At 38.8% G+C, this 26,245-nt stretch overlaps 1 protein-coding gene across 1 annotated transcript; it reads right to left on the bottom strand.

Moving 5' to 3' along the window:
* Positions 1 to 988: 988 nt before the first annotated feature.
* Positions 989 to 25,517, bottom strand: RNF11 (ring finger protein 11). The gene is made up of 3 exons (XM_006879665.1): positions 25,153 to 25,517; positions 3,652 to 3,821; positions 989 to 1,160 (listed from the first exon to the last, which is right to left on the bottom strand). Exons 1-3 carry the CDS (start codon positions 25,273 to 25,275, stop codon positions 989 to 991), a joined length of 465 nt encoding a protein of 154 aa, XP_006879727.1. The 5' UTR covers positions 25,276 to 25,517.
* Between the last annotated feature and the right edge of the window lie 728 nt (positions 25,518 to 26,245).

The raw sequence follows: 26,245 nt of genomic DNA, 5'->3' as shown, positions 1-26,245 counted from the left end.
TATCCTTTTGCTATGATTCTGGACAATCTCAGGAAGATGGGCATAGGGAAGGAAATGAAAAATTTTCTTTACAACTTTTTCTCTTTCAAAAGTTTCACCACTGTGCCACTTTAATTTCTACATAAGCATGGTGGCATAATTCAAGAGGAATAAATCAGAAATCTTAATATTTACTTTTAATTATCACCACATTAACAACCAAAATAATTAGACAAAACACACGGCAAAGGGTAATATTAAACCCTACTTTACTACTGTTGATTTCTTGACACATTAACTCTTTTTTTAATAGAAAAGGGATAGTGCATCTCAGTTTGCTTACAAGCTAGGAGATCACTTGGAATTCTGCATTTCCTAACTGCAAACCGAACATAGCACTTTTAAACAGGTTATAAATAAACTGGTTTTCAAGCATAGAGCCAGCCCCAACGATAATACACTATTTAAAAAGACCTAAGGCAATGGATTCCATTTCCAATGGAAAAAAGAACTGTGCAAACAAGCTTAAAACTACTTTTTTTTTGTGCCAGTGTTATAAAATGTAGCTTTTAATAAAACCTTGACCCAAATGCCAGCAACCTCAGAAAAGAATTTTGGTGGGAAGAAGGGAGAAGAAACTTACTTCATTTAGGAAAAATAACCACTATCTTTTTCCTAATAAAATCTTCAACACACACAATTTAAACATATACAGCTGCTGTAACACTTTACACAATTCCTATGTACTGGAGTAATAACAAGATCTAAATACAATTATATTTTTTTAAACATTGGGTCAAGGCTTTACATAAAAATACCATCCTACTTTTCCCCCTAAATTTCTAAAATATCACGTACTTTTCCCCAACATCTGCAGCCATTCAGGAATTTTTAGGAAATGTCTGTGCATGATCTTAATTCTTAATCCCTGGCTCTTTGGGCTCAGTGACAAAGATCAACACCACCAAAAATGATGGTTCACTTGAAGTGTCAGTAGAGAGACCCTGGCTCAATTAGTTTCATAGGACGAAAGCAGTGCTGCATCAACTGGTTCCATGCAGGAGGGGCACGTGAAGAATCTCATCAACCAGTCATCTATACAGTCCAGGTGATAGATGTGCATGCACGGCAGAAATCGAATTGGGTCCCCATAAACAAAGTCCATCATACATATCACACACCTGTTGGGGCAAGAAAGAGAAATTAGAAAGCATGTAGAAGCAGTTAATCCAGAAAACATTAAGTAGAAATAGACCTATTCATAGGAAGCAGGTAACAATATCAAGTTTCTACTTGGAGCTCTTTGTACAAAGATAGTTAATACAGTCTTCTTTAGGGGAGAAGACATTGTAACTCCCAACAGTAGAGATATATTTAAATTGTGGTAGTCAGTTTTACAGCTATCAAAATTTTTAATGAATGAGAGGAGTGTGATACAGAATTAACATGCAAAAATCTATACAAGTATGTTAACACTGTGAGACTGGCTCATTTTCTCAATTAAGCATGTGGAGGTGCAAGTATATTGAGAGTGAGACACAGAATAAGCATTAAGAATTGCTTTTTCAGTAGTTTTAGAATTCAAATGTCATGGAAGATTTGGGAATAATTTTTAAGCCTGATGGATTGAGGATAAATTTTACTTGTAATGACTATATGTATATCTCCTAATGAGGACTTCAATTTTCCTGTTAGGCTGAATGGGACTCACCAAGACAAGATATAACACAATTTACTATACTGATGTTAACTTTTACACATTAACATTTAGAAATTCACAGCACTATCTTGTGCTGGTCTCACATTTCCATGGATTCAGCTCCAATTTATCAGTTACAAAATAAGAGACTGCTCCTAAGGAGCAGCTAGTGGATTTGAACCACCCAAAGCACACACACAGCCCTTGGATTAGGAGTACTATTCGCTTTCAACTACACCGATGCTTCCTTCAATATGTTAGTAGTTAATAGCATATTCTCTTATAGCATATAGGCTTCTGAAACATTTGCAGAATTAGGATGCTGCAATGAGATCAAGTATATCAGAGATGATAAGGATGGTGCAGGTTAGGACTGTTGATCAGAGGGTCACTATGAGTTATACTTCAATTGATTGGCACTTCACATGAACCTTCAGAAAAGTGCCATAAAATTGAAAGTTATGATTAATGAAGAGCTACAGAAGTTTAAAGCAGCACAAATATGAAGGCTGAAATTAGTAGATTTATTTTTTTTTAAAAAAAACCATAGTTATTGAAATAACCATCACAAAATGGTCTCAACTCCTAGACTAGCATATAAAATGCAGTACAAAGAAAAGAAATGGAAATTATCATACAAATTTGGTTGCCAGTTAACATTACTCTGACTGGTGCAACTAATTTTTCTGCAAATGTCTTCAGTGGTATGGAGGTACAATGTTAATGGACTTATCTATGCAGTCCCTATTTTCTTTTGCTCTGTTGACTGCTCTCAGTTTGCAGAGGATTGTAAAATGAGAAGGTGAATGTATCAGCAATATATGTTGCAGGCTTTGGTGGTACTTCTATATGTAGCTAAGAATGCTGCCAAGTAACAGACCTGACCCATGTATTGTCCTCAGAATCTCTGATACACTCAAAACCACTGTTACAATCACTTTATCAATATTTTGTTGAGGAATTTCCTCTTTCTCTGACCCTCCAGAATTTAAGTATGATGTCTTTTTCTAAGGAGTGGGCTTGCTGAAGGTCTTTGACATATTACCAAGAACTGTTTCTCAAAAACTAGTTGTCAAGGTTGCCAGCAATGCTGTTATCTTGTTCTTAACCATAACCAAACATCAAAGTAAAAAAGGAAAAAGTCATTGCCATCAAGTCAAACAGACTCACAGTTGACTCACCAGTAGATTTCCGAGTCTGCAAATGACACTGGAGAAAGAATTTTAACTATATATTTTTTCTGTGGAGTTGATGATGGATTCATACAGTCAAAGAGGCACAGTCTTTGTGTTAACAGTGCAACTCCTATGGTCTATGCCACCAGAACTCCCTAAACCAAACTTAAGTGAACAAGTTTCACAGTCATCCGATTAACAGGAGCTTGGTGGCAGAGATGTTGCATGTTGTGTTGCTAACTGAAATATCATAGCTCACCAGAAGATCAGATGAGGCAGATTCTTTTTGTAAAGGTGTTGAGCCACAGCAACCCAATAGGAAGGTCATTATGAGTCAGAACTACTTGATGGCAGTGGATAAAGTTCTGGTTATCCAACTGGACATGCATCTAAGGAAGCATGACACTGTAACTCCAAAGACACAGGGTTTGAATCCACTAGCTGCTCCACAGGGGAGAGATGAGCAATCTCTTCCAACGGGATTTACTATCTCTGAAAACCCACTGGAGGCTCAGCTATGAGTAAGCTCCGACTCAATGGTATGTAAAAACAGATGAAAATTCTTACAGCGAAACATCTCTTGCACGTAAGTTTAGAAGTGTTCATTAAATTTTATTTTCAAACTTCAGAGAGTATTTTTTTAATTTAAAAAAATATTTTATTGAGCTTTTGATGAGAATATACATAGTAAATTTGGTTCTCACTTAGCCATTTCTGTACCTGTTGTTCAGTGACATTGGGAGTATTTTTTAAAAAAACAAATTGCTGAAACTATTAAAAGATGTTATCAAAACTTACTCTCGGATTTTTTTTTCTGATCCATCTCTTCCAGGGTCATACACGCCTTTAGGCAAATGCTGTATAAGGCCTATTCTTTGAGCTATCCTAATTTGTTCTTCTTCAGTCAACTGTGTTGCTAGCCGAGTCTGGCTAGGTGTTGGATGATAGACTGGAACTGGAACTTGTTCCTAAATATAAAAAAAAAAATTAAAAACGGGCAGAATTATTATTTATTTTTAAATCTGTTCTTTTCTGAGATAACAGAGTTTGGTTTTTTGGTTATTTTTCTGGGAAAGAGACAGGTCTGAGAAGATTTTTGGGTTCTGGGAAAGGAACAGAGAACTATCAAAAGAGATGGCTAACAATGTCCAACCACAATCAAATGGATTGAGAAACTGTGGTACATTCACATGGGAGCAACATCATTCGGGAGTGACGATTTTGAAAGTCACTACATAACTTGCGAGAGACTGGAAAGCAGCATTATGTTGAGTGAACTCAGCCTCATAAGGACAAATACTGCAGTAGACCATTATTGTAAAAATAGAAGTATAACTTAGTAAAACGTGGACAGAGAGAGAGATTGTCTCTGTCAAATAACTATGGCTTACAGACTTTAAACTAAATGCTAACGACTCGTCGTGAGTATAGAATACAAGATAGTACAAAAATACTGGATACTAAAAACAAACTCCTGTGATCCCTGTCAACTCTTAAACTGCCATTTCCAGTCTATAAAACCTTCTAGTCTTTCTAAGTCCCAAAATTATCTAAATCTCGACTGGATGCCACTCACAGCAAGATATGACACAAGTTAATGTCACACTGGAACAAAGATTAAGAGCATATTAAAAAAAAAAAGAGCATATCTACATTGGAATGTAAAATGGTACAACTACTAGGCATCTTGAAATTCCACTACGAGGTATACAGCCCAAAGAAGTAAGAACTGCAGCACAAACTGACATACAATAGTAAAAAACTGGAAACAATCGCAAGTGTCCATCAACAGATGAATAGTTTACAAATAGTGGTCTGTTTACACAATGTAGTATCATGTATCACTCAAGAATAATTAAGAATTCAAGAAATACCATACAACATGTATGTTGAATCTAGAACAAATGCCAAGTGCCACAAGTCAGTCCCAAAATAACAATTATGGCCTATGAGTACTATTGTAAAGGATGGATGTTTTTGCCTGGTGGTGATACAAAACAACAAGAAAATGCGGTCAAAATGCTCTTTACATGGTGAAACTTCTTTTCTTTGGGAATCTTTCAGATGTCAATCAATGTAAAAGGCACCATGCTTAGAAGGCAGTCAGTCACCTAGGAGAAGAAAACACTCAAAAATATGGATTCATTTTTTTAGTAGCTGAAACAACTGATTTAAACAAAGTACACTGGGAAGATGGCAAAACTCTGAGCAAGATTTTGATCTGGTGTAGTTAAGGTCACTGAGTTAAGCATCTACTTAGTGATAAGTCTCTAAATCTGACCTTGCCTTCAGCTGTCTTGCAAATTTAGGAAAAATAAGCCTATCTAATAACTTGCTCATGCTGAGTTGAGTGCCTCCCATTATTGCATATTCACCCTTGTACACCAAGGATGTGTCCTGTCTTCAGACCTTTTCAACCTGTATGCAGAACAGATTATCCGGGAGGCTGGGCTCTATGAGGAGAAGTGTGGCATCAGGATTGGTGGAAGATCTATCAACAATCTGGGTTATGCAGATGACACAACCCTGCTTGCTGAAACTGAGGAGGACCGGAAGTGCTTGCTGCAGAGGGTCAAGGACTGCAGCCTCCAATATGGATTGAGGCTCAATGTCAAGAAGACAAAGATTCTCACCACTGGACCAAATGGCAACATCAGGATGGATGGTGAAGAGATTGAGATTGTTCACAGCTTTAGTTTGCTTGGCTCCACAGTCAACAGTCTTGGCACCAGCAGCCAGGAAATTAAAAGGCGCATTGCCATGGGAAAGTCTGCTGTTAGGGACCTCTCCAAAGTACTGAAGAGCAATGGTGTCTCTCTGCAGACTAAGGCCATGGTCTTTGCTATCACTTGTTATGCATCAGAGAGTTGGACAGTGACTAAGGAGGATAGAAGGAGAATTGATGCCTTTGAGCAGTGGTGCTGAAGAAGAGTATTGAGGGTACCATGGACTGCTAAGAAAACAAACAGATTCATCCTGGAAAGGGTTAAACCGGGTGGCTCCTTGGAGGCAAGGATTACTCTGGACATGTTGTAAGGAGGGACTGGTCCTTGGAGAGGGACATCATGCTTGGGAGGGTGGAGGGACAGCGCAAGACAGGGAGGCCCTCTATGAGGTGGATTGATTCAGTGACTGGGGTAATCGGGATGAGTGTGTCGGAGACAGTGCGACTGGCACAGGACAGAGCAGAGTTTAGGGCTGTTGTACACGGGGTCACTATGAGTTGCAAGTGACTCGGCACATAACAATAACAACAATAACAACAACATCAACATCAACAACAACAACATGCCTAGGGGAATAACATCAATGCTTTTGTCAATTTAGGGGGTGGGAGTTGCTGTTGGTAGTCAAGATTCATTGAGTATCAGAGACAAAATATACGTTAAGACAATCTATTCCAAATCCTCCATTTTGTCATCTTAAGTTTCAGTCTGGCAAAATTCAAAGGAAACATTCCAAGCAATTTAGATGTAGGGAAACTGCAGCTGGAGTGGGGGTGGTGCCAGCAGCAACTTGTAAGGAGAAAGATCAGAAGAGCTGGCTCTTATTTCTTACTGGAGAAAAGGATACAGCTTTTGGTGACAAACTGCATTCTTTAGTTGTGACTTTATTTTTCCTTGACCACAAACCAGACTTGTACTACTTCCAAGTCTCAGCACAATATTTAGGCACTTCCCTACTGCATTGTTTTACTTTCTGAAATTGTATCGTATTACCCAAATTGGGACCAACTATGTATGCAATGCTTTTCAGTTGGACCTGTACTTTCATCTGTCATTTTTGGTTAATATTTTTAAGGTCAGGGCACCAGATTTTATGTGTGTTCTCTACAACATTCACCATACGCCATTTATATTAGGGAGCTCTGGTGGCCTTGTGCTAAGCTGCTGCGCTGCAATCCTGAAGGTACCTGGTTCAAATCTATCAGCTGCTCCAAGGGAGAAAAACAGGCAACCTTATTTTGTGTGATTAAATGCCTCTGAAAATCTGCTGGTTCCAACAGTACACAACACCACCATTATATATTAACTAAAGGAGCTTTGCTGGCCAAAGGTCAGTGGTCCAACTCCACCAGGTCGGTAGTCCCCTCCCGGTAAAGATTGTAACCTCTCAAACCCATTGGTAGGCCTCAATGAATCAGAAATAACTTGACAGTAGTTAGCTCAACAACCAACTGAAATGTATTCTCATCTAAACATCAGAACCTTCTACTCATTTTGCCTTGTATCTCCGTTCTAGGTCTGCCTATTCTGTTTTTATTCTCTTCACTATTCTATCATTTTCTATGAGACATGTAGGGAGCTCTGGTGTGTAGACAGACAAGGAATTTAACCACTGCATTAAAAGGACTCCTTAAAGGGAGCTCTGGTGGCCTAGTGGCAAGACGCTGCACTGCAATCCCAGAGGTACATGGTTCAAATCCACCAGATGCTCTGCTGGAGAAGGAGGGGGCAATCTCCTCCTGTACCAGTCAGATCTGATTTGACGGTACATGTAAAAATACAATAAATTTTTTTTTTTTAAAAAAGGACTCCTTAATACTATATAAACCAAACCTACTGTTATCAAGTCAATTCTGGCTCATGGCAATCCTCCATTGGATTTTCAAGGCTATAAATCTTAACCAAGTAGTAGAGACTGCCCTCTTTTCTCCCATGGAGCTGCTAGTGGATGTGAACTGCTTTGGTAATGAATCTGCTCAACACTTAACATACAAATGCCAAATGAAGCTTAGATCCAAATAGTGACGGGCAAAAGCTTGAAAAGAAAGGAATGGATAAAACTGGTCAATAGAAACTCTCTAGAAATTGGCAGAATAGTATATATAGAAGAGCAAAAGAAAAAGGAGATACAAGAATTGCTAGGAAAAGTGTAATTTACTGAGACAGAGAAATCTAGAAAATTGGATTTTGGAGGCAGGTTCATTTTACACAATTTCTTGAGTGTGAGGTATTTCTAAGACACTGAACTGAAGCTGCGAGGTAGAACATCTCAAACATAGAGCGTTTCAAAGGGGATCTAAATTAGAAATTTGTTTTTCTACCCTCTCAAAGTCATCCAGTCAGTTCTGAGACATGGCAACTCCTTCAGAGTGGTTGATGGATTCAAACAGTTGACCTCTCTGTTAGGAACCCAATATGTAACATATTCCAGTGGTCCTTTGTTAGTATTTAGGCAAAAACTGAAGCTGTAAGTACATGGACATAGCTATTAGGTAAAGAGTATAAGGTAGAACAGGTCAGGACAAAGTCTTGAGAAACTTAGTATTCATAGTCATGACAGAAGATAAGCATGAGAAGAAATTGAAAAAAAGACTTAAGTTTAGGCCAAGTTTCAGGGCAAGACTTAAAAATGTTTGGCTTAAAAACTATGATGCTGGAGTTCTGGTGGCCTAGTGGCAGGAAGCTACACTGCAATTCTGAAAGTGCACTGTTAGAATCCACCAGATGCTTTGATGGAAAAGGAGGGAAAATCTCCTTCCGTACCAGTCGGATCCAGTTCGCCAGTACACAAGGGGGATATATATATATATATATATATATATATATATATATATATATATATATATATATATATATATATATATATATATATATATACACACACACACATATATATATATATATATATGTAAATTGTTTGGGGAAAAAAACCCAGACCCCAAACCTATGATGTTTTCCAGTTACTGAAAGCCAGTAAATGTTTTTCCCTGTAATTTCTCTTTTATGTTTAACTGTCTTATTATTTCATTTCGTCAGATATGGTACTAAGAGTACAAATTCTAATTTAGATTTGAATCTAAATTTTCCCTGTAATATACTAGAAGGTTGTCGGAGGTTACATATGATGATTGCAAGTGCTTTTCTATACCAAATTTTAAACGTCCAGGATAATCATACTTTATAACCGTCAATACATATCTTTTTAATGAGTATTTCTAATAAACTATATGAAATCAAAGCATTAATGCAAGTACTAAGGCATTAATTTGAATATTAGCTAAAACGTCTATTTGTACATCTTAATCATCAATTAGGACATGAAACACATGCTATCATTATTTGTAGTTTTATTTATGTTTTTACAAAAGTAGCAGTGCACATAAATGAAATATAGAAGTAAGCTGTATCTCTGTAGACACCCTCAAGACCATCTCCAGGTTCAATGACTCAAACTCACAGATTCTCATTATTACAGCAAAAAGAAACAAAGGTACATATGGCAAAATACAGATAAAATAAGGGTCTTTCTTGCAATGGAGTCACATGAGATGATGTACTTGATTACTCTAGTATCAAACAGTGATCAAGATACACAATGTCTATGCCTTTATGAAGTATAAATATCCAATAACAGGGAGAAACAAAGACTCAGCAGCAGTCAAGAAATCAAAAGACATGTTTTACTCATTTATTCCACTACTGGGAATATATGTATCAAGGAAATTAGAACTGAGACACAAACAGATTTGTACTTGGAAACAGCCCAAATGTCCAACCACAAGAGAATGGATTAAGAAATTGAGGTACGTTCACACAACGGAATACTATGCAGCACTCAGGAGATAGAATGTTGAAAAATATTAAATAACTTGGGAGAGAATGGAGAGTGAACTCAGTCTTGTAAGGAAAAATATTGCCTAAGAATATTATTGTAAAAATAGAAGAGAACTAGTAAAATGTGTACTAAGACTAAAAGGGGGAAGGGGTGGGAGCAGAAAGGTGAGGATGGGTAGGGGCAAATCACAGGGTTTCACAATCTGATGGGTGGAGGGAGGGGATAAAGGAAATAGGAATGATGCAGCAGGGACATGAAAAGACAGGGTAATGTTGGGCACTGTCCAATGGTGATTAATTTTCCAAATGATGGTATGAAATACAATATGAATGAAGAATAGGGTGAATGTGTACGAACTATGTAAGCAAACCAATATAAAATAAAGATATGTTGCCTATCTTTCTACATTGGAAAGGGAAGATGGGAAATGAGTTTCCTAGGCTGGAAGCTATTACACAATGACTACATGAAAATGTATTTTTTTATCATAAAAATAGCACAAAACTATCCTGTACACAACGCTCCTACCTTTAAGTTGGAGTAATTTTATTTTTTAAAAACCCTGTGTCCTCCAGCACCATCACTGTTTCTTTATTAAACAGAATATTAATTACTGCGTCCTTCCCCAAATAGAAACTAATTTCTAGTAGTGACGAGGTATCTACTTACTGACAAGTATTACCAGTGGGGCAAATCCCAAAAGTGTCTAGAAGCAAAAACATATTCCTATGTTTTTTTTTTATCTAGTACATAAGCTATTATTAGAACCACTTCATTGTTACAGCAACACACGGAACTGACTCACACCTGACCTTCCAGTAGGTTTTTGAGGCTATAAATCACCCAGGAAGAGATTGCCCATCTTTCTCCCTCAAAGCTGATGTGAATTTGAACTGCTATAGGTACAATTTTTAGATTAGTAGTATGACTCCTACAAACTAGGCCACATAGATCTCTGTCTTACCACCAAGAATGGAAGAGACTGAGATTGTTCACAGCTTCAGTTTGCTCAGCTCCACAGTCAACACTCTTGGCACCAGCAGTCAGGAAATCAAAAAGCGTATTGCAATGGGAAAAGTCTGCTGTTAGGGACCTCTCTAAAGTACTCAGGAGCAACGGTGTCTCTCTGGAGACTAAGGTGCACCTGATACAGGCCATGGTCTTTGCAACAGCTTGTTATGCATCAGAGAGTTGGACAATGACCAGGGAGGACAGAAAGAGAGTTGATGCCTTTTAGCTGTGGTGCTGGAGAAGAGTACTGAGTGTACCATGGTCTGTCAGGAAAACAAACAGATTCATCTTGGAGAGGATTAAACCAAGCTACTCCTTGGAGGCAAGGATTCTGGGGCTTTGTCTGACATACTTTGGACATGCTGCCAGAAGGGACGGGTCCTTGGAGAGGGACATCATGCTTGGGAGGGTGGAGGGACAGTGCAGGAGGGGAAGACCCTCTATGAGATGTATTGATTCAGTGACTGGGGTAATCGGGATGGGAGTGTCAGAGGCAGTGCGGTTTGCGCAGGATAGAGCAGGGTTTAGGGCTGTTGTGCATAGGGTCGCTATGAGTCGCAAACAACTCGACGGCACATAACAACAACAACAACAAACACCTATCTCTGAATTCAGCTTAAGAAATTCATTCCAGTAATCTTCCATCTCAAGTGACAACTACAAGAAATGTATCTTTTATTTGAAAGGAATGCACACTCACCAAAGATCTGAGAAACAATCAGAGCTAAAATAGAGTTATCCTTTGGAAGTTAAAAGAGGAGAACTGAAAAAATACTGATTTTCAAAAAAAGAACATAATTATGTCTGCAGTAGCCAAGAGCTGGCTCAGGAAGTCTGAAATGATATTTAGTGCATGCAATAAGCGTTCTAACAGACACTCCTCCCACACTTTTCTTTTAGAGGGTCAGAGATAATTTCCCACAAAGACTAATGAATTTATGTTGCATTAAAAACCCCTTATAGTGAGAACAGAAATGAGATACAAAAGGGGAAACAAATAGCTTTGTGTTAAGAAAGTTGCACTGCCCTGATGGAGAGAAGAAGGTCTATGTTTGACTTGCTCCTGACTATGATGCTTTGGATATTGCCAACAAAAACTGGGATCATTTAAACTGAGTCCAGCTGGCTAATTCTAAATACAAATTCTTTTTCTCACTAAAAAAAAAATTAAAGAAAAAAAAAAAGAAAGTTGCACTGCCAATCCAAAGGTACACAGTTTGAATCCATCAGCTGTTCCATGGGAGAAAGATGGGCAATCTTCTGTGTGATCTGTTCTGGAGGGTCAGCTATAGGTCAGACTGACTCTACAATAGACAATTTCATTAAATGTATACATTCTAATTTCTAAAAACTAGAAGATAATGTACCTTATTCTTCTAATTAAAAAATGAAAATTTCTAATTCATAATGATCTTTACCTGGTGTTTTTTAGGGGTGAGTGAAGTACACACATATATGTGTATGTAGAACCACTATCCTCAAGCCAGTTTTCTAAGACTGTAAATCTTGGAGAATTATTTGGACTATGAATATTTCAGTTAGCACTATCATTAGTCCACTGAGTACTGCTTTACCTGGCATACAAATAAAAAAGTTCAGTGTAACAACAGACAGACTATCATACATAAAAGTTACATGAAAATGTTAACTGTGGTTGCACTCCCTAGTATATTGTAAATAGCAGATCTAATTTTTCTATCAAGTTAGCTTTAAGTCCTTGTGGTGCAGTGTTTAAACACTCAGCTAACAATCCAATGATTGGTTGCTTGAACCCAGCTTGGGAGAAAAGATGGTATCAAATGCTTCAGACTGCTCTCTGAGAAAACCATAGCGTGATTCTATCCTGCTTGTTGCTGCCGTTATGTGCCAGTCACCTGCAACTCATAGCAATCCTATGTACAATATCTCTGAAGCCTGTCCTGTCTTGAGCCAGTCTCACTGACTCCAATACACCTACCCCATTGCTCTAATTACTGTATCAATTCATCTCATCTGGAATCTTCCTCTCCTGCACTACTCTCGTCTACTCCACCCTTCCGAGCATGATGTCCTTCTCCAAGGATTGGTCCCTCGTGGCCAAATGTCCAAAATATGTGAGACGGAGCTTCAAAACCCTAGCTTCTAAGGAGAAACTTGGTTTCAACCTCTCCATGATAGATCTATTTGTTTTCTTGGTGGTTGAGGGTATGCTCAAAAATCTTCTCCTAGAACCACAACTCAAAGACATCAATCCTTCTATCATCTTTGGACACTGTCCAGTTCTCTGATGCATAATAAGTAACTGCAAAAACCATGAACTGGGTCAGGCACACCTTAGTCTCTAAACTGATATCATTGCTTCTCAGTACTCTAGAGTAAGGTTCCTGGCAGCATATTTACCTAATGCAATTACCTGACAGCAATAGGTTTGATTTTTATAACAGTTATGTGCTGTCAACTATGACTCACAGTCACTCTATGAACCTTGCCCTATCCTGAGCCAATCTGTCTCTGACACACCTGACTCCATTGCCACAGTCACTGTGTCAATCCATTTCATCCATGTTCTTCCTCTTCTGCCAAGCATGATGTCCTTTTCCAAGGACTAATCCCCGTGGGCAACATGCTCAAAGTATGTGAGATGAAGTTTCAAAATCGTGATTTCACCTTAGCATTTCATTGTATGTTGCATACTTTTTTCCAACACCACAACTCAAAGGCATTGATTCTTCTTCTGCCATCTTTATTTGTTGTCCAGCTCTCAGGTGCATAGCAAGCAACTGAGAAGATCATGGCACCCTTAAGTCTCTAGAATGACATCACTGCTCTTTAGCATTCTGGAGAAGTTCTTGCCAGCACATTTCCCCAATGCAACTCATCTTTTGATTTCTTAACTAATGGTGACCAGTGTGGACTGTAGATCTGAGTAGTAAGGATCTGTGCACTTAGTACACAATTAAAAGTAAAAGGTATTACTCAAAAATATTAGGTATAAATAAGACAGAAAACACGATAAAGAAAAATGACTCACTGTATATTTACACTACCATTGGAACTACCATTCCATTCAGACTCATTGGATTCAGATAACCCTCTGGGTTTCCAAAACTACAAACGTTAATGGGATAATTAATGCTTATCTTTCTCTTAAGGAGTTACTCCTAAATCCAAACCAAAGATTTGCAATCTTTTAGTTAGCAATGCACCACATTATGGATTCTTTAATTCTTTAATGTGTATTAGAGCTGAATCTAAACGCATTTTTTAAATGTCAGAGTGGACTAGGTCTTTTGAAATTTGTTTTAAGTAAGGTAAATACTATTATGTTTTAACAAAGCAACTTTGATAATATAAGGGATTTTAATTGCAAAAATTCTCAACATTGAACCAACAGGCAACATCACGATAAATGGAGAAAAGACTGAAACTGCCAAAACTTCATCTTACTTGAATTCACATTCAATATACACTTAGCACCAACAGTCAAAGATCACAGACGTACTGCACTGGGAGAGTCTGCAGATCAGAGACCTCTCCAAATTATTGAAGAGCAATGATGTTAGTCACCATTGGACTAAGGTGTGCCTGGTCCAGAGCATGATCTTTTCAATCATGTGCTATGCTCCTGAGAACCGAACAATGCTGGGATAACGGAAGAATTAATACCTTTGAATTGTGGTGTTGGAGACTGACTATCCTACAGACTGTGCAAAGAACATATCAAAGAGAAGGTGTACCCAGAATGCTCTTTTTAGACAATGATAAAGCTTTATCTCACATACACTATGGGCATTTTGGAAAAGGTCACCATGCTTGGAAAGATGAAGGGACGAAGGAGGAGAGAAAGAACCTCAACTAGGTGGACTGACACAGTGATTGCAGCAATGGGCTCAAGCAAGTAAAAGATTATGAGGACAACACAGGATTATGAGGACAACACAGGATTGGATAGAGTTCAGACCTGTTATTCCTAGGTGACTATAAAGTTGTACTCAACTCAATGGCACCCCACAACAATCACTGAAAATTACCTTTATGCCAACTACAAAATATAAGACAGATCACTAATAAATTCCAACAGTGGTACTCAAACTACTTATTTCAGAATTATTAAATAAAACTTAGTGAATAGAACATGCTATGCACCAAGTATCATGTAAAACTGGCTAGATCTGGCATTCCAAAATAGTAAGGTGACTATAACACACCCAATCAAATCTCCAAAGGAGTTGTCAAGTGGAGAGCCTCAAATATTTTAAAAATCTTTGTCTTATAGTAATAGCAAAGAGCCCTGATGTTCCCTAGGAGAAAGATGTGACTTCTGAAAAGATTTAGTCTTTGAAACCCTAGGTTCAGTTCTACTCCTTTCCTATACAATTGCCTAGATTTGGAAGTGACCAACAGCAACAAACCATTATTAGCAAGCAAAGAGGAATTATTAGTAAAGTGAAAGGCATTTCTTTCAGACACATCTTTTTGCTTTTATATCGTGGAATGTTTTCTAACGTGCAGGTCATGGGTGAGGTCAAGGTCACAACTAATAGTCTTTGTAAAATTAAAAAGAACAGCATCATACATAGTCAAGGTCAATACTGTACAAATTTTGCTTTAGTATTTATAAACTAAAGCTTATGTAAAACGGACTGTGAGGTGCCAAAGAGTTTTGAATGCCCCATTTTAAAAAAATGGCTAAGAAGTGACACTTGGAGCCCATTTTCTCTGTAGATTTCAGAAAAGCATTTTAAATTGTCTTCAACATGACTAAAAAAAGGTTTTGCCCAAAATCAACTGAAATCTTATACCACACACCTACCAGAATTTTGTGGTTCAAATCCCAAAGGCTTTGTGGTTTCTGATGACCAGCAACTCAGAAAATACCTCTCAGGGATTTCTTAAACTTTTTTTTTTTTTTTTGGTGTCTTGTGCCTGTCTTGGCAGATGAAAACCATGGACTCTTTCTCAGATGATGTGTAAAATTCAGTAATGATTATCAAGGAAATAAATATTAAAATATAGTGCTTACTTACTGACCTTCTAATAGGAAGTATGTAGGATTTTAATTCAAGTTAAGCACTCTAAAGAACACATTCCGTTTAAGAAATTAGAATTTATGAAGAATCCTTCTGATTTCTCAACACACTGATGACAACTACTGCTGAGTCAAAAGTGGCTCACAGCAGACCATCCGGTTCCCAAGGCTGTAAATTTCATGAGATGAGACAGACAAATTTGCTTCTGCAGAGATGCTAGTGAATTCACCAAAGGCAAGGTCTTTGGGTTTGCAGATCCAACTTCCTCGAGAACCCAGGGCTGCCCCCTTTTACTTTAAGAAACAAAAGCTTTTTGAGAACCAACATCTAGAGATGATTATTCCATTCTATCAATGAGTTGTTAGGTACCATCAAGTACAACTCATAGTTACCCAACAACAGACCTGAAACTTGTACTATCCTGAGCCATCGTCATCACCTCTGAGACTGTCACCCCACCGTCACAATTGTTGTGACAATCTATCTCATTGGGAGCCTGGTGAAGAACTGTGCTGTCAACTCAAGGTGCATGGTTCAAATCCACCAGCTGCTGTGCAGAAACAAAATGGGCATTTACTGATTCTGAAAACTTACTGGAGGTTTAGCTATGAATAGGTTTCAATTTGATGGCAATGACTGACTGATGCTGTATTATCCAGTGACATAACTGTTGCTGTGCCATCGAGTCTACAACTCATTGTGACCCAATGAATAATGGCTCTGAATCTTGTCTTATCCTGAGCTAACCTCACCATCTCCAACACTCCTGGACCTCACTGCCACAATCACTGAGTCAACCCATCTCACCCAGGCTCTTCCTTTCTTAGGCTGACCGTCTATACTTCAGGGTCTGGCCCCTCCTGACATCACGCTCAATGTATGTGAGACAGAGTTTCAAAATTCCTGCCTCTAAGGAGCAAACTGGTTTCATTCTCTCCAGGATAGACTTGTTTGCTTTCTTGGCAGTCCAAAGTATGTTCAGTTCTCTTCTACAGCATCATAACTGAAAAATATCAATTCTTCTTCTTTCATCCTTAAGTCACCGTCCAGTTCTCAGATACACAGCAAGCAAATGAGAAGACCAGGGCCTGGATTGGGTTCTTCTGCAGCACCAACTTAAAATCTTTATATTATCATGATACTGGCCCAGTGGTAAGGATTTGTTTTCTTGATGATTACATGCAATTCATACTGAAGGCTGCAGTTTCTGATCTTCTATAATTTCCACATTTTGTTGGATCACCTTTTTTGGGGAATGGAATTGGATCTCAGTCAGTTGGTCAGGCAACTGTTCTTCAGATTCTTTTTTTAAATCTTATTATTTTATGTGTGTGTACCGTTAAAACAGATCTGACTGGAACAGCAGGAGATGCCCCTCCTTCTCCAGCAGAGCATCTGGTGGATTCAAACTGCGTACCTCTAGGATTGCAGTGCAGGTTCTTGCCACTAGACCACCAGAATTCCCTTGTTCTTCAAGTTTCTTGGCACAACCTGGTAAGCACATCCAGGGATGCATCTGTTTGATAAAAAGATATCAATTGGAATTCCATAAATTTCTAGAGCTTTAATTTTTGCCAATTCCTTCAAAGCAGCCTGAACTTCCACCTTTATTATCGTAGGTTCTTGGTCACATGTTGCTTCTTGAAATTGTTTTGTGCCAGCCAATTTTCTTTTGGTACAGTGCCTTTGTATTCCTTCCATCTTCTTTTGATGTTTCCTGAATCATTCAAGAATTTGCCTGTAACACTTTTCAGTATTGCAACTTCAGGTTTGAATTTCTCTTCAGTTCCTTTGGCTTGAGAAATGCTGAGTGAGTTCTTCTGATTTTCTGACTCTAGCTCTTTGCACATTTTGTTGTTATACTTTGCTTCGTCTTCAGAAGCTGCCCTTTGAAATCTTCTGTTCCCTCTGTTGGGGTTTCTTGACATTCCAGTGCAACATTCAGAGTCTCTTCCAATATCCATTTTGGTCTTTTCTTGTTCTGTTTTTATAATGACCTTTTGCTTTCCTAATGGATGATATCCTTGATATTATCTCACAGCTCATCTGGTCTTTGTTCATTAGTGCTATACTTCCAAAAATTATCAAGAAAACTTCTGAGTAGATATTCTAATGCTCAAAATCCTCTAAGTTTTGTTGTTGGGGGAAGAGAAGAATTAAGTAGTGAACAATAAAACACTGATAAATTTACCTGAAAATTAAATGTTATTCCTTTTCTCTAGTTTTCTAATCTCAAAAAAAATGTGAATTTTCTATTAAAACTGACTTACATTTGTGTCATAAACTTTTTAAAAAATGAGCCAATGGTAGAAATCTCACATATTTTTACTCACAAATAAAAACCTACCTAAAGAGAGTGCTTTTAAAAGTTATCTATGGGTGCTTCAATGATTCAGATCCTCCCAGAAGAGCCATGGGTGAGCATTAACATTATTGGTAAGTATATTCATTTTCTCCTGGACACAGAGCCTATTATTTGGTCCTAAAAGCCTTCTGAGGTCCCAACTCTTCTCACTATTTCTTAGTTTGTTGGAATTGATGGAAAACCTCATAAGCAGTTCCTTACTTCACCCCTGCTTTGCATGCGGACTTCCGAGCTGTAAAACAACCCAGTGGTAGATGGAATTTGGTCCAGGACTTAAGAACAATAAATGACATAGTTGAGCCTCAAAAAAAATAAAAAAATCTATGGGCAAGTTCTACTCTGTCAAATAGGGCTGCTATCAGTGGAACTGGTTCAATGGCAACAGATTTGGTTTTGGTTTATACATTCATGATAAATTCAACTTAAAAGCACTTTTAAAAATTCAGCTAATCAACCAGATGCTCTGCTGGAGAAGGAGGGACAATCTCCTCCTGGACTAGTCAAATCTGATTTGATGGTACACACACAAAAAAGTTTTAAAAAAATTTAGCTAAAATTAGGGACTCAATTCTAAGATATTTCATAAGGCCAAACTGAGTGTCAAAATCAGGCAAGCAGATTTCCCAATTGCAGAAAATAAACTTACTTCTCTTTCTCTCCTAACTTGTTCAATCTCATGTAGCAATTTCTTCTACCATTATAGATCACCTTTCTCACATTACTGCTATTCCCCTTGATGAGGCTTTAGACACTTTAATTTCATTTATCTCACACAAGTGTATCAATATCTAAATTTTAAATTCCAGTATCAAAGTTACTGATGAAAAATAAAATTCTAGATAGTTTTTACAGTGTTTTTTTTTGTTTCTTTAAAAAAATAAGCCATTTGAATACTGGACAGAAATATATAAACTCTAATTTGTTATGTTCTAATTTGAAAAAATATACATAATTTGAAAGAATATTATACTTAATTAAACTCAGAGGTGACTTGAGGCAACAGTTCCCTTATTCTAAGGTATCTATGATCATCTTTTTACACCCTTCTCCAATTTTAATACTACTTTAACTGGGACTAAAAACAGAATGAAGAAAAGTGGCACAAGTTGGTATTTATTCTATTCTTCAACTTAGAAAAATTGAAATTAAGTCCTTAAAATTTCCTCTATTTGTCAATGATTATTAATATTTTTAAAAATAGAAATTATTCAATATAACAGAGATTTACAGAAAGAATTTCCTAAAAAAGAAAAATTTAATAAAGTCAACTCCTTGGGCCTATGAACCAAGTAACTCATTGCCTCTATCTTCTCAAGTTACCCTATAATTAGCTCAAGAAATAAACAGACTATCCTATTCAATATGTTCTTAATGCTCAAAAACATTGCCTTATCAGAGTGGGAAAGCATACATAAGACAATGCAATTAACAAAACAATTGCCATATATAAAAATGCTTTTGTTTATTTTAAAAGTCTTGAGCAGGCAGAAAAATCAAACTCAAAAATGATACCAAAGCTCCTAAGCTTTATCAATTAGGTAATACAGTCAGACAAAATAGCTGGTGTTGGAGAGATAGTCCAAATTTCCAAAGTACAAAGGTCAAGCACTGAAGCACAGGATTCTAAGAACATTTAGTAAACAATCATAAAACTTGACACTTCTTACAGTAAAATACACACCAGGATATATCAACTAGGTTATTGTTATGAGAGGTAATGACGGCCTCAATTACAGTGATGACAAAAGAGGAAGAAGGAAGGAGTTCTAAAGAGTCAACCAAAAAACGTCTACAATATGTAAGATTACCATTTCATTCCACTGGGAAATTGTTAAGCTTTATCTTGTCAAGGAAATTGGGATCTAGCAAATAATTACTGTTAGAAAAAAAAAACTAATTAAGAGGTAGAGTATTTCATGTGGAATGTGAACAAATGTTTTAAACATCTAACTTTAGAAAAATAGATCTATAAAGTGGGAAAGATCTGGTGTGAAAAACAAGGTATACAAACTCTGTAAATAAAGCAGTTTAAAATAAAAATGTAATTTAAAAAAATGTATACAAACCATTAACTTTAAAAAAAATAGATGGTATTAATAGTTAAAAAATCCTAATGTGATGTGGTGGTAGACAGCTCTAGCCTAGATGTATGAAGTTCCCACAGATATAGCAAGGTTCTGAGTAATGGGCTTGACTACCTGCAAACCATGTTGGGGACATGTCCTCAAAATAAATTTTTTTTTTAAAAACCAAATCTACCTTCCTCTGCTAAAATACAGTTCTGCAAAACAGAATCAAAATTTTAAATAAATTCTAAATTTTAATATTTTACAACTCTACTTTTTCACCTAACTTCTTTGTGTATTTCTTTCAGTTGTGAGGGTTAGCCCAGTTTACATCACTCCAATATCTAGATGCAAAAAAAAAAGACTCATCTATATATTCATATATATTAGAACTTATGATCCTATGATATGGGAAACGGTTTTCCTCAGATGGACAGAAAGAGCAAAACAGAAGTCGTCTTTCTTAAATTAACTCCATCTAGTGTATTTTCCGCCCTCCTCAAACTGCCAAAGTATCTTGAAAACAGCTTTATTCAGTCATAAATAAAAATATCAAAAATGTTGTATTTTGTGATTTTTTAAAAATTCCTTGAAAAAATGTAATCTGACTACTCTCTCTGAAGTCAGAGGCATTCAGTTTGAAAGAGATGGTATTTTACATGTAAATGACATTTCAATCCAGGGTCATCTGAATTCAAAATCAGCTTTACCTGCACTTTTGGCTGTATTTAAGTTTAAAATCCCAAATGTGATATTACCAAGTGTGGGCGGGGGAAGATTAGTAAATGCAAATGACAAATTTCCTTTGCTCAAGGGTCTACTACCAAAGGGGGGAGGGAATAATAAACATTATACATAAGGAGTGGTAAGCATTATGGGGATAGCCAGGGTGCAATTTTAAATAGGGCTTGTTTGAGGTGGCATATGCGTAAGAGTATGAGTTAAACTAGTGATGCTTGAGGAAAGAATACTCTAGGCACAAGGAACAACCAAACCACAAAGGTCCTACCTAAAGCAAAGGTCCTACCTCAGTGGTTAAGGAACAATAAGTAGGCCATTAAGGCTGAAGGGAAGCCAACAAGAAATAGAATAGTAGGAAAGGTGTCAAAGATGACTGTGGGGCAGGAGGAAGCTGAGATTTTGTTGGGAATAGTACAGGAAGGCAAGGGTGAAAGCAATGATTTCACTCAAAACAGTAAAATCATTACCATTAAGTTAGAACCAAAATTATAGCTGATCCTCCATGGAGGCTGTAAATTGCATAGGAAGTTATTTCCCATCTTTCTACCTCAGAGTAGCTGGTAGATGCAAACTGTTAAGAGGAACTTCCTTTGGGGTTAGCAGCATGAAGTAAGACACTCACTCACCCAGGAGAATCATGCAGTGTTTTGTTCTGTTCTAACAAACTGTGACCATAAGGGCTTTTATGAAGCAAATACAATTTTTTTTTCATGATTTCAGTGAAACAAATCTTTTCTGCCTAACAAGAAATAATTAGAACTTACAGAAATTTACCTTATAGAAGTTCTTTGCATTGTGCAACAAAAAGTACAAGCAACCAGAATGTTCCTTAGAGGTGTATTTTTATGCAGAACCAGTTCTTGGAAAGAGACTTGCTGTGAAAGGTAGAGGTGGTCAACGAAAGAGAAGACCCCTCAGGAGAAAGTCTGACACAATTACTAGCACAATGGGGTTGGGCATGACAGAGATCATGGGGATGGTGCAGGATCGGGCAAAGTTGAGATCTGCTCATGTTTGTAGGGTCGCTATGAATCCTCACAGTCAATTTGATGGAACCTAACAAGAACGCTGGCCTAGCAAGTTGTGCTTCAAACCCAAAAGCACCCATTCCAAAACCATCAGCTGCTCCATGGGACAAAGATGGGAAATCTCTTCCTAGTCAAACTACAGCCTCAGAAAATCTTCAGGAAGGTCAGCAATGAGTGAGTTCTGAGTTCATGGCACATAACATATACTAAGAAGATGTTGGACAGGTTCTTCCCATAAAGAATCAGAGCCTAATGGATAATCTCTGTGAGATGGTACTGACTTGATGGCAATGAGATTTTGACATAATTACTCACTATAGAAAAGTAATACACATATTAATTTAGAAGCAACTATTCTATTTATCATCCAACCAAAACAAATTCCTTTTGGAGCTAACACTGATTCTTTTTTTTTTTAAAAAAAAGCTTATTTTCTTGTAGGGGAGCTCTGGTGATGATGTAACAGGCCAAAACCAAGCAGTTCAAATCCACCATCTATGCCTGTGCAATTTGTATTTCTTCTGAAAATCTTCTAGAGGGTATACGGTGAGTCAGTTCCAAGACAACAGCAAATAATATATTCTTATAGCTCTTAATGGTACACTAATTCTCTTTAGAAGTTACTTAGTCTCACTTATAAATTTTTTGCCTTTCAAATTTTCCTTCATTGGGTTGTTTTGATGGTGTTTGCTTTTTCTTTTTACAAATTTCCTTTTATGTTCCCAACTTTAAAGGAAGGGGGTTATGCTACCAATTCAAAAGCAAGCCGTTCAAATCCATCAGCTATTCCATGGAGAAAAATGGGCAATCTCCTCCTACACTATGTGCAGGCTTTTAAACCCTATGGAGGGTCTGCTATGAGTAGCTTCTGGTTTGATGGAACATAACAACCACTTCTTTAAAATTATATTCTTCCAACTGATCAGTCATTCCACTTCAGGAAAGGACAACCAAAAAGAAAAACCTCTCACAGTCACAAATAAAAGGTCTCAAAATCTGTTCCTTCATTATACCAAAAACAAGCTGTCATTATCTAGTCCTCCTGGTCAGGGAAAAATTTTCTACAATTTTTTTCCATAAATTCTGAATACTTGCTTAATACTAGGAAAAAGAGGATATAAGGTCAAGCTATCTCATTTGCCTGGAAAGAGGCTAAGGAACTTTGAAGGAAAGTCTGAAATAAAAGTTCAGACCATTCCATCAATATCTGTGCTTTACTCCAAAGAAATCCAGATTTGATTTAAGATTTTTAGACGATTCCCACTGTCACAATTCTTTGGAAAAATAGGTATATATATATATATATATATATAAAATTAACATAAATTCAGTGATTCATTCAATGTTTAAGCACTCATATGCTAGAAATTGTACCAAACAGTAACAGATCTTGATCTCCAGGGATTATACTTTTCATTAAGCTCTGGTGGCCTAGTAGCAAGAAGCTGCACTGCAATCCCAAAGGCACGTGGTTCGAGGACTGTTTGAGGCCACCAACTACTCTGCTGGACAGGCAATCTCCTCCCACGCGATTAAATGCCTCTGAAAACCCACCAGAGGGTCAGCGATGTGTCAGTAGAGATGACTCTACTGTATACAACAATAACAATCCCAGTAACCTGGGATTAGGCAAGGATTCTGAAGCTTCGTCTGACATACTCTGGACATGTTGCAAGGAGGGACCAGTCCTTGGAGAGGAACATCATGCTTCGGAGGATGGAAGGAAAGTGCAGGAGAGGAAGATCCTCTATGAGATAGACTGATTCAGAGACTGGGGTAATGAGGTAGGTCTATTGGAGACAGTGAGATTGACACAGGATAGAGCAGGATTTAGGGCTGTTGTTCACAGGGTTGCTATGAGTCACAGATAACTCGAAGGCATATACAAACAACAACTATAGTAGGCACACAGGGTACCTACTATGTGTCATATGCTGGGAATTCAGAGCTCTTGTGGCCTAGTGCTAAGGAGTTGTACTGCCAACCCACAGGTAAATGGTTCAAAATCACCAGCTGTAAACTGACTGGAGTGTCAACTATGAGTCAGTTCTGACTCCTAGGCACATAACAACAACACTCATGAAGCTTACACTGAGAGAGGAGGGACTGCTTCAGTGATGTGACTTACCCCTAGCTAAAGCAGAACATTCACTAAATTCATTTGTAGATACTGCTTGCAGTTATATGCAAAGAATTCTGTGGGACCATAGCGAAAGAGTTATTCAGGAATGAAAAGAGAAGAAAAGCTTCCAAAGAGATGTTATCTGACAGACAATGAGAGGTGGGGAGAGCAGAGATGTACATATTTTGGGTAAGGCTGGAGCATGAAGTAAAATCATAGAGGGTTATGAATGCTACCTTAAGACAACATTACTGATCTACAAGAAAGATAGCTGATTGGGATTTTCTTGTGTGATGAAACACAAGTTTACAAAGAAATGAGAAAAGAACACTAGATAATGATGTCACCATATGAAACAAAGACTGCCCAGTTGAAAAAATTAAGCCCTTGAAGGAAAAAAAAAAAAAATTAAAAAGAACACAAGGGCTAACAATCCAAACCCTACTGGAAAAAGTCTTCACGCAAAATCATTCAAAATTGGAAAAGCAGAAAAAGAGTGTAAGTGTATATATGATGGATTATTAACATCTGCATGTTCTGAGTTTTCTCAACAAGTTTTTAGTTTCTTATCAATTCTGTAAACACATACTGGCTGCAGTACAAAAGCAATGAAACCTACTAAGAGAAAGTCAAAGGAGGACACCTAATAGTAGTTATTTCTCAAATTGGAGTTATTTCTCAAATTTGGTTTCCAAAGTTTTCAAACTAATCAAGTTTTATTAAGTCAGCACATTTAAAAAGGTGTGTCACTGGGGCGGAGTCCAGTGAGGCATGGTTAAAATATATGTAATATATAAACACATAAACAAACCGCTGGGACTAAAGTTACCACCAATTGGAGAACCTACCCCAAGTAGAGGGAGAAATTAACACCTACCAGATCCAATTAGCACAGACAGAAGGGGAGTGCTGGGGTGGGGTGGGGGGAGGAAGATCACACAAGAAAATACAAATAGGGTGGGTGGGAGGTAACCACTTATCCAGAATCCATAAACCAGTTGGCGTGGTGAAGAAATTATCCCCAAATCCCACAACTCAGTCTCCATAATTCAGACATAAAGGGTGAACAGATAATGTCACTCCCCAACGCCACGAAAGAACAAGACCGTGGCTAAGGGAATATGATGGCATAACTCGGCTTCCCGAACGCAAGGGCAGAATGCCATCCCTACATACGGTGCCAGACGGGAGGTGAGGGATCACCCCTATGCTGGGACTGGAGGGCACTCACCCTCAGACTCAGCCCAAGAAGGGTCAAAAGCCCCAAGGCCTAGGCCTAGTCTGGGCGAGGGCTACGGTAATGGACCGAAGCCCCCTCAAATCCGGACCAGAGCAGCCTCTGATCTTCAGCGCCCCCCCCGCCCCGACCCCTCACACACACACACCCCTCCCCTACCTGATATGGCGGCGGCGGTTCCTGGTCGGGCTCCGTCCCCTCACCAAAGCTAGCCCTGTCCAACTGAGACTCTTGAAGAAGGGAGATGTCATCCGAGGTGGGGGATTTGAGGCAGTTCCCCATCTTCAGGGACTAGGGTGTGTGATCTAGGGGGGGAGGAAAAAAGGAGTGGCAACTCGTTCGCACGCTCGGCGGTCGGGTTCTGTCGGCGAGGTGGGGTCGGGCGGCAGGCCGGAGCTCAGGCAGCGGCGGCTCCCCCGCCCGCCGGCGCCGCCGAGGGGCCGCTCATGCCAGCCCCCGGAGGTGGGGGCTCAAGCCTGGGCCGCAGGCTCCTCTAGGGTCGCGGCGGTAGCCTCCTGCGAAGCGGTGCTGGCGGGGAGACGAAGCACTTCCCCACCCCGCCCCCCCGCGGGGCGGCGGCGGCCACGGAGCTGCTGGGCCTAATCCAGGTCAGGACGGGGGGGCGCGGCCGTCGCGGCTGCCTCAGCTGCTGCTGCTGCCTCAGCTGCTGCCTCAGCTGCTGCTGCCCCCGCCGACGCCGGAGCCACGGCCGCCGGCCTCATCCTACACGGCCTCACCGCGGCTGCGGCCGCCAGAACGAGGCCGGCTGGAGCCCTGCGTCATCCCGCCGTGCGTGCCCTAAGCCCGCCCTCGGCGCCGGGAGGCCTGGGCAGCTCCGGTGGCTGGTTCTCCAACCGCCGCCTCCCAGCAGCTGTTTCTGGGGCTGCGTCAGTTTCTGCTTATGTTTCTATTTAGCTCTGTACCTGACTCGGAACCCTGTCTCCAGTCTCTCTTACCTGCTTAGGTCTCAACCCGTGCGTGGTTCTGACAACCGTCTCACAACCCTCCGCTGCGAGTGAACTATTTATATACGCAAATCTGAATCTTATCATTCTCCGGATTAAAATGTTTATACTGTTGTTGTTGTTGTTATGTTAAACAACCTCCCTTTATTCCATCAGAATAAAGTTCAAGCTTATCAATGAACCCTCCCTACCTCTATGATCACTTTGTTTATTTTCCAAACGTAACCACCTGGGAGAGTCTTCCAGCTGTGTATCCTAAAGAGCATGGATCCTCTTTCTGTTCGCAC

This window comes from Elephantulus edwardii, unplaced genomic scaffold, assembly GCF_000299155.1.
Source record: "Elephantulus edwardii isolate Elephantulus edwardi_28Jun2011 unplaced genomic scaffold, EleEdw1.0 scaffold00005, whole genome shotgun sequence".
Lineage (NCBI taxonomy): Eukaryota > Metazoa > Chordata > Mammalia > Macroscelidea > Macroscelididae > Elephantulus > Elephantulus edwardii.
Note: the sequence above shows the minus strand (reverse complement) of the source record. Positions and strands in the feature narration are given on the sequence as shown.

Bases quoted from the DNA above. Each gene is read 5' to 3' on its own strand.
- RNF11 (XM_006879665.1), bottom strand. From the start codon at position 25,275: ATGGGGAACTGCCTCAAATCCCCCACCTCGGATGACATCTCCCTTCTT. The intron at 3,822-25,152 runs GTAGGGGAGGGG...TTTTATATTTAG, and splicing joins AACCGCCGCCGCCATATCAG to GAACAAGTTCCAGTTCCAGT. The intron at 1,161-3,651 runs GTAAGTTTTGAT...TTGCCCCAACAG, and splicing joins TCAGAAAAAAAAATCCGAGA to GTGTGTGATATGTATGATGG.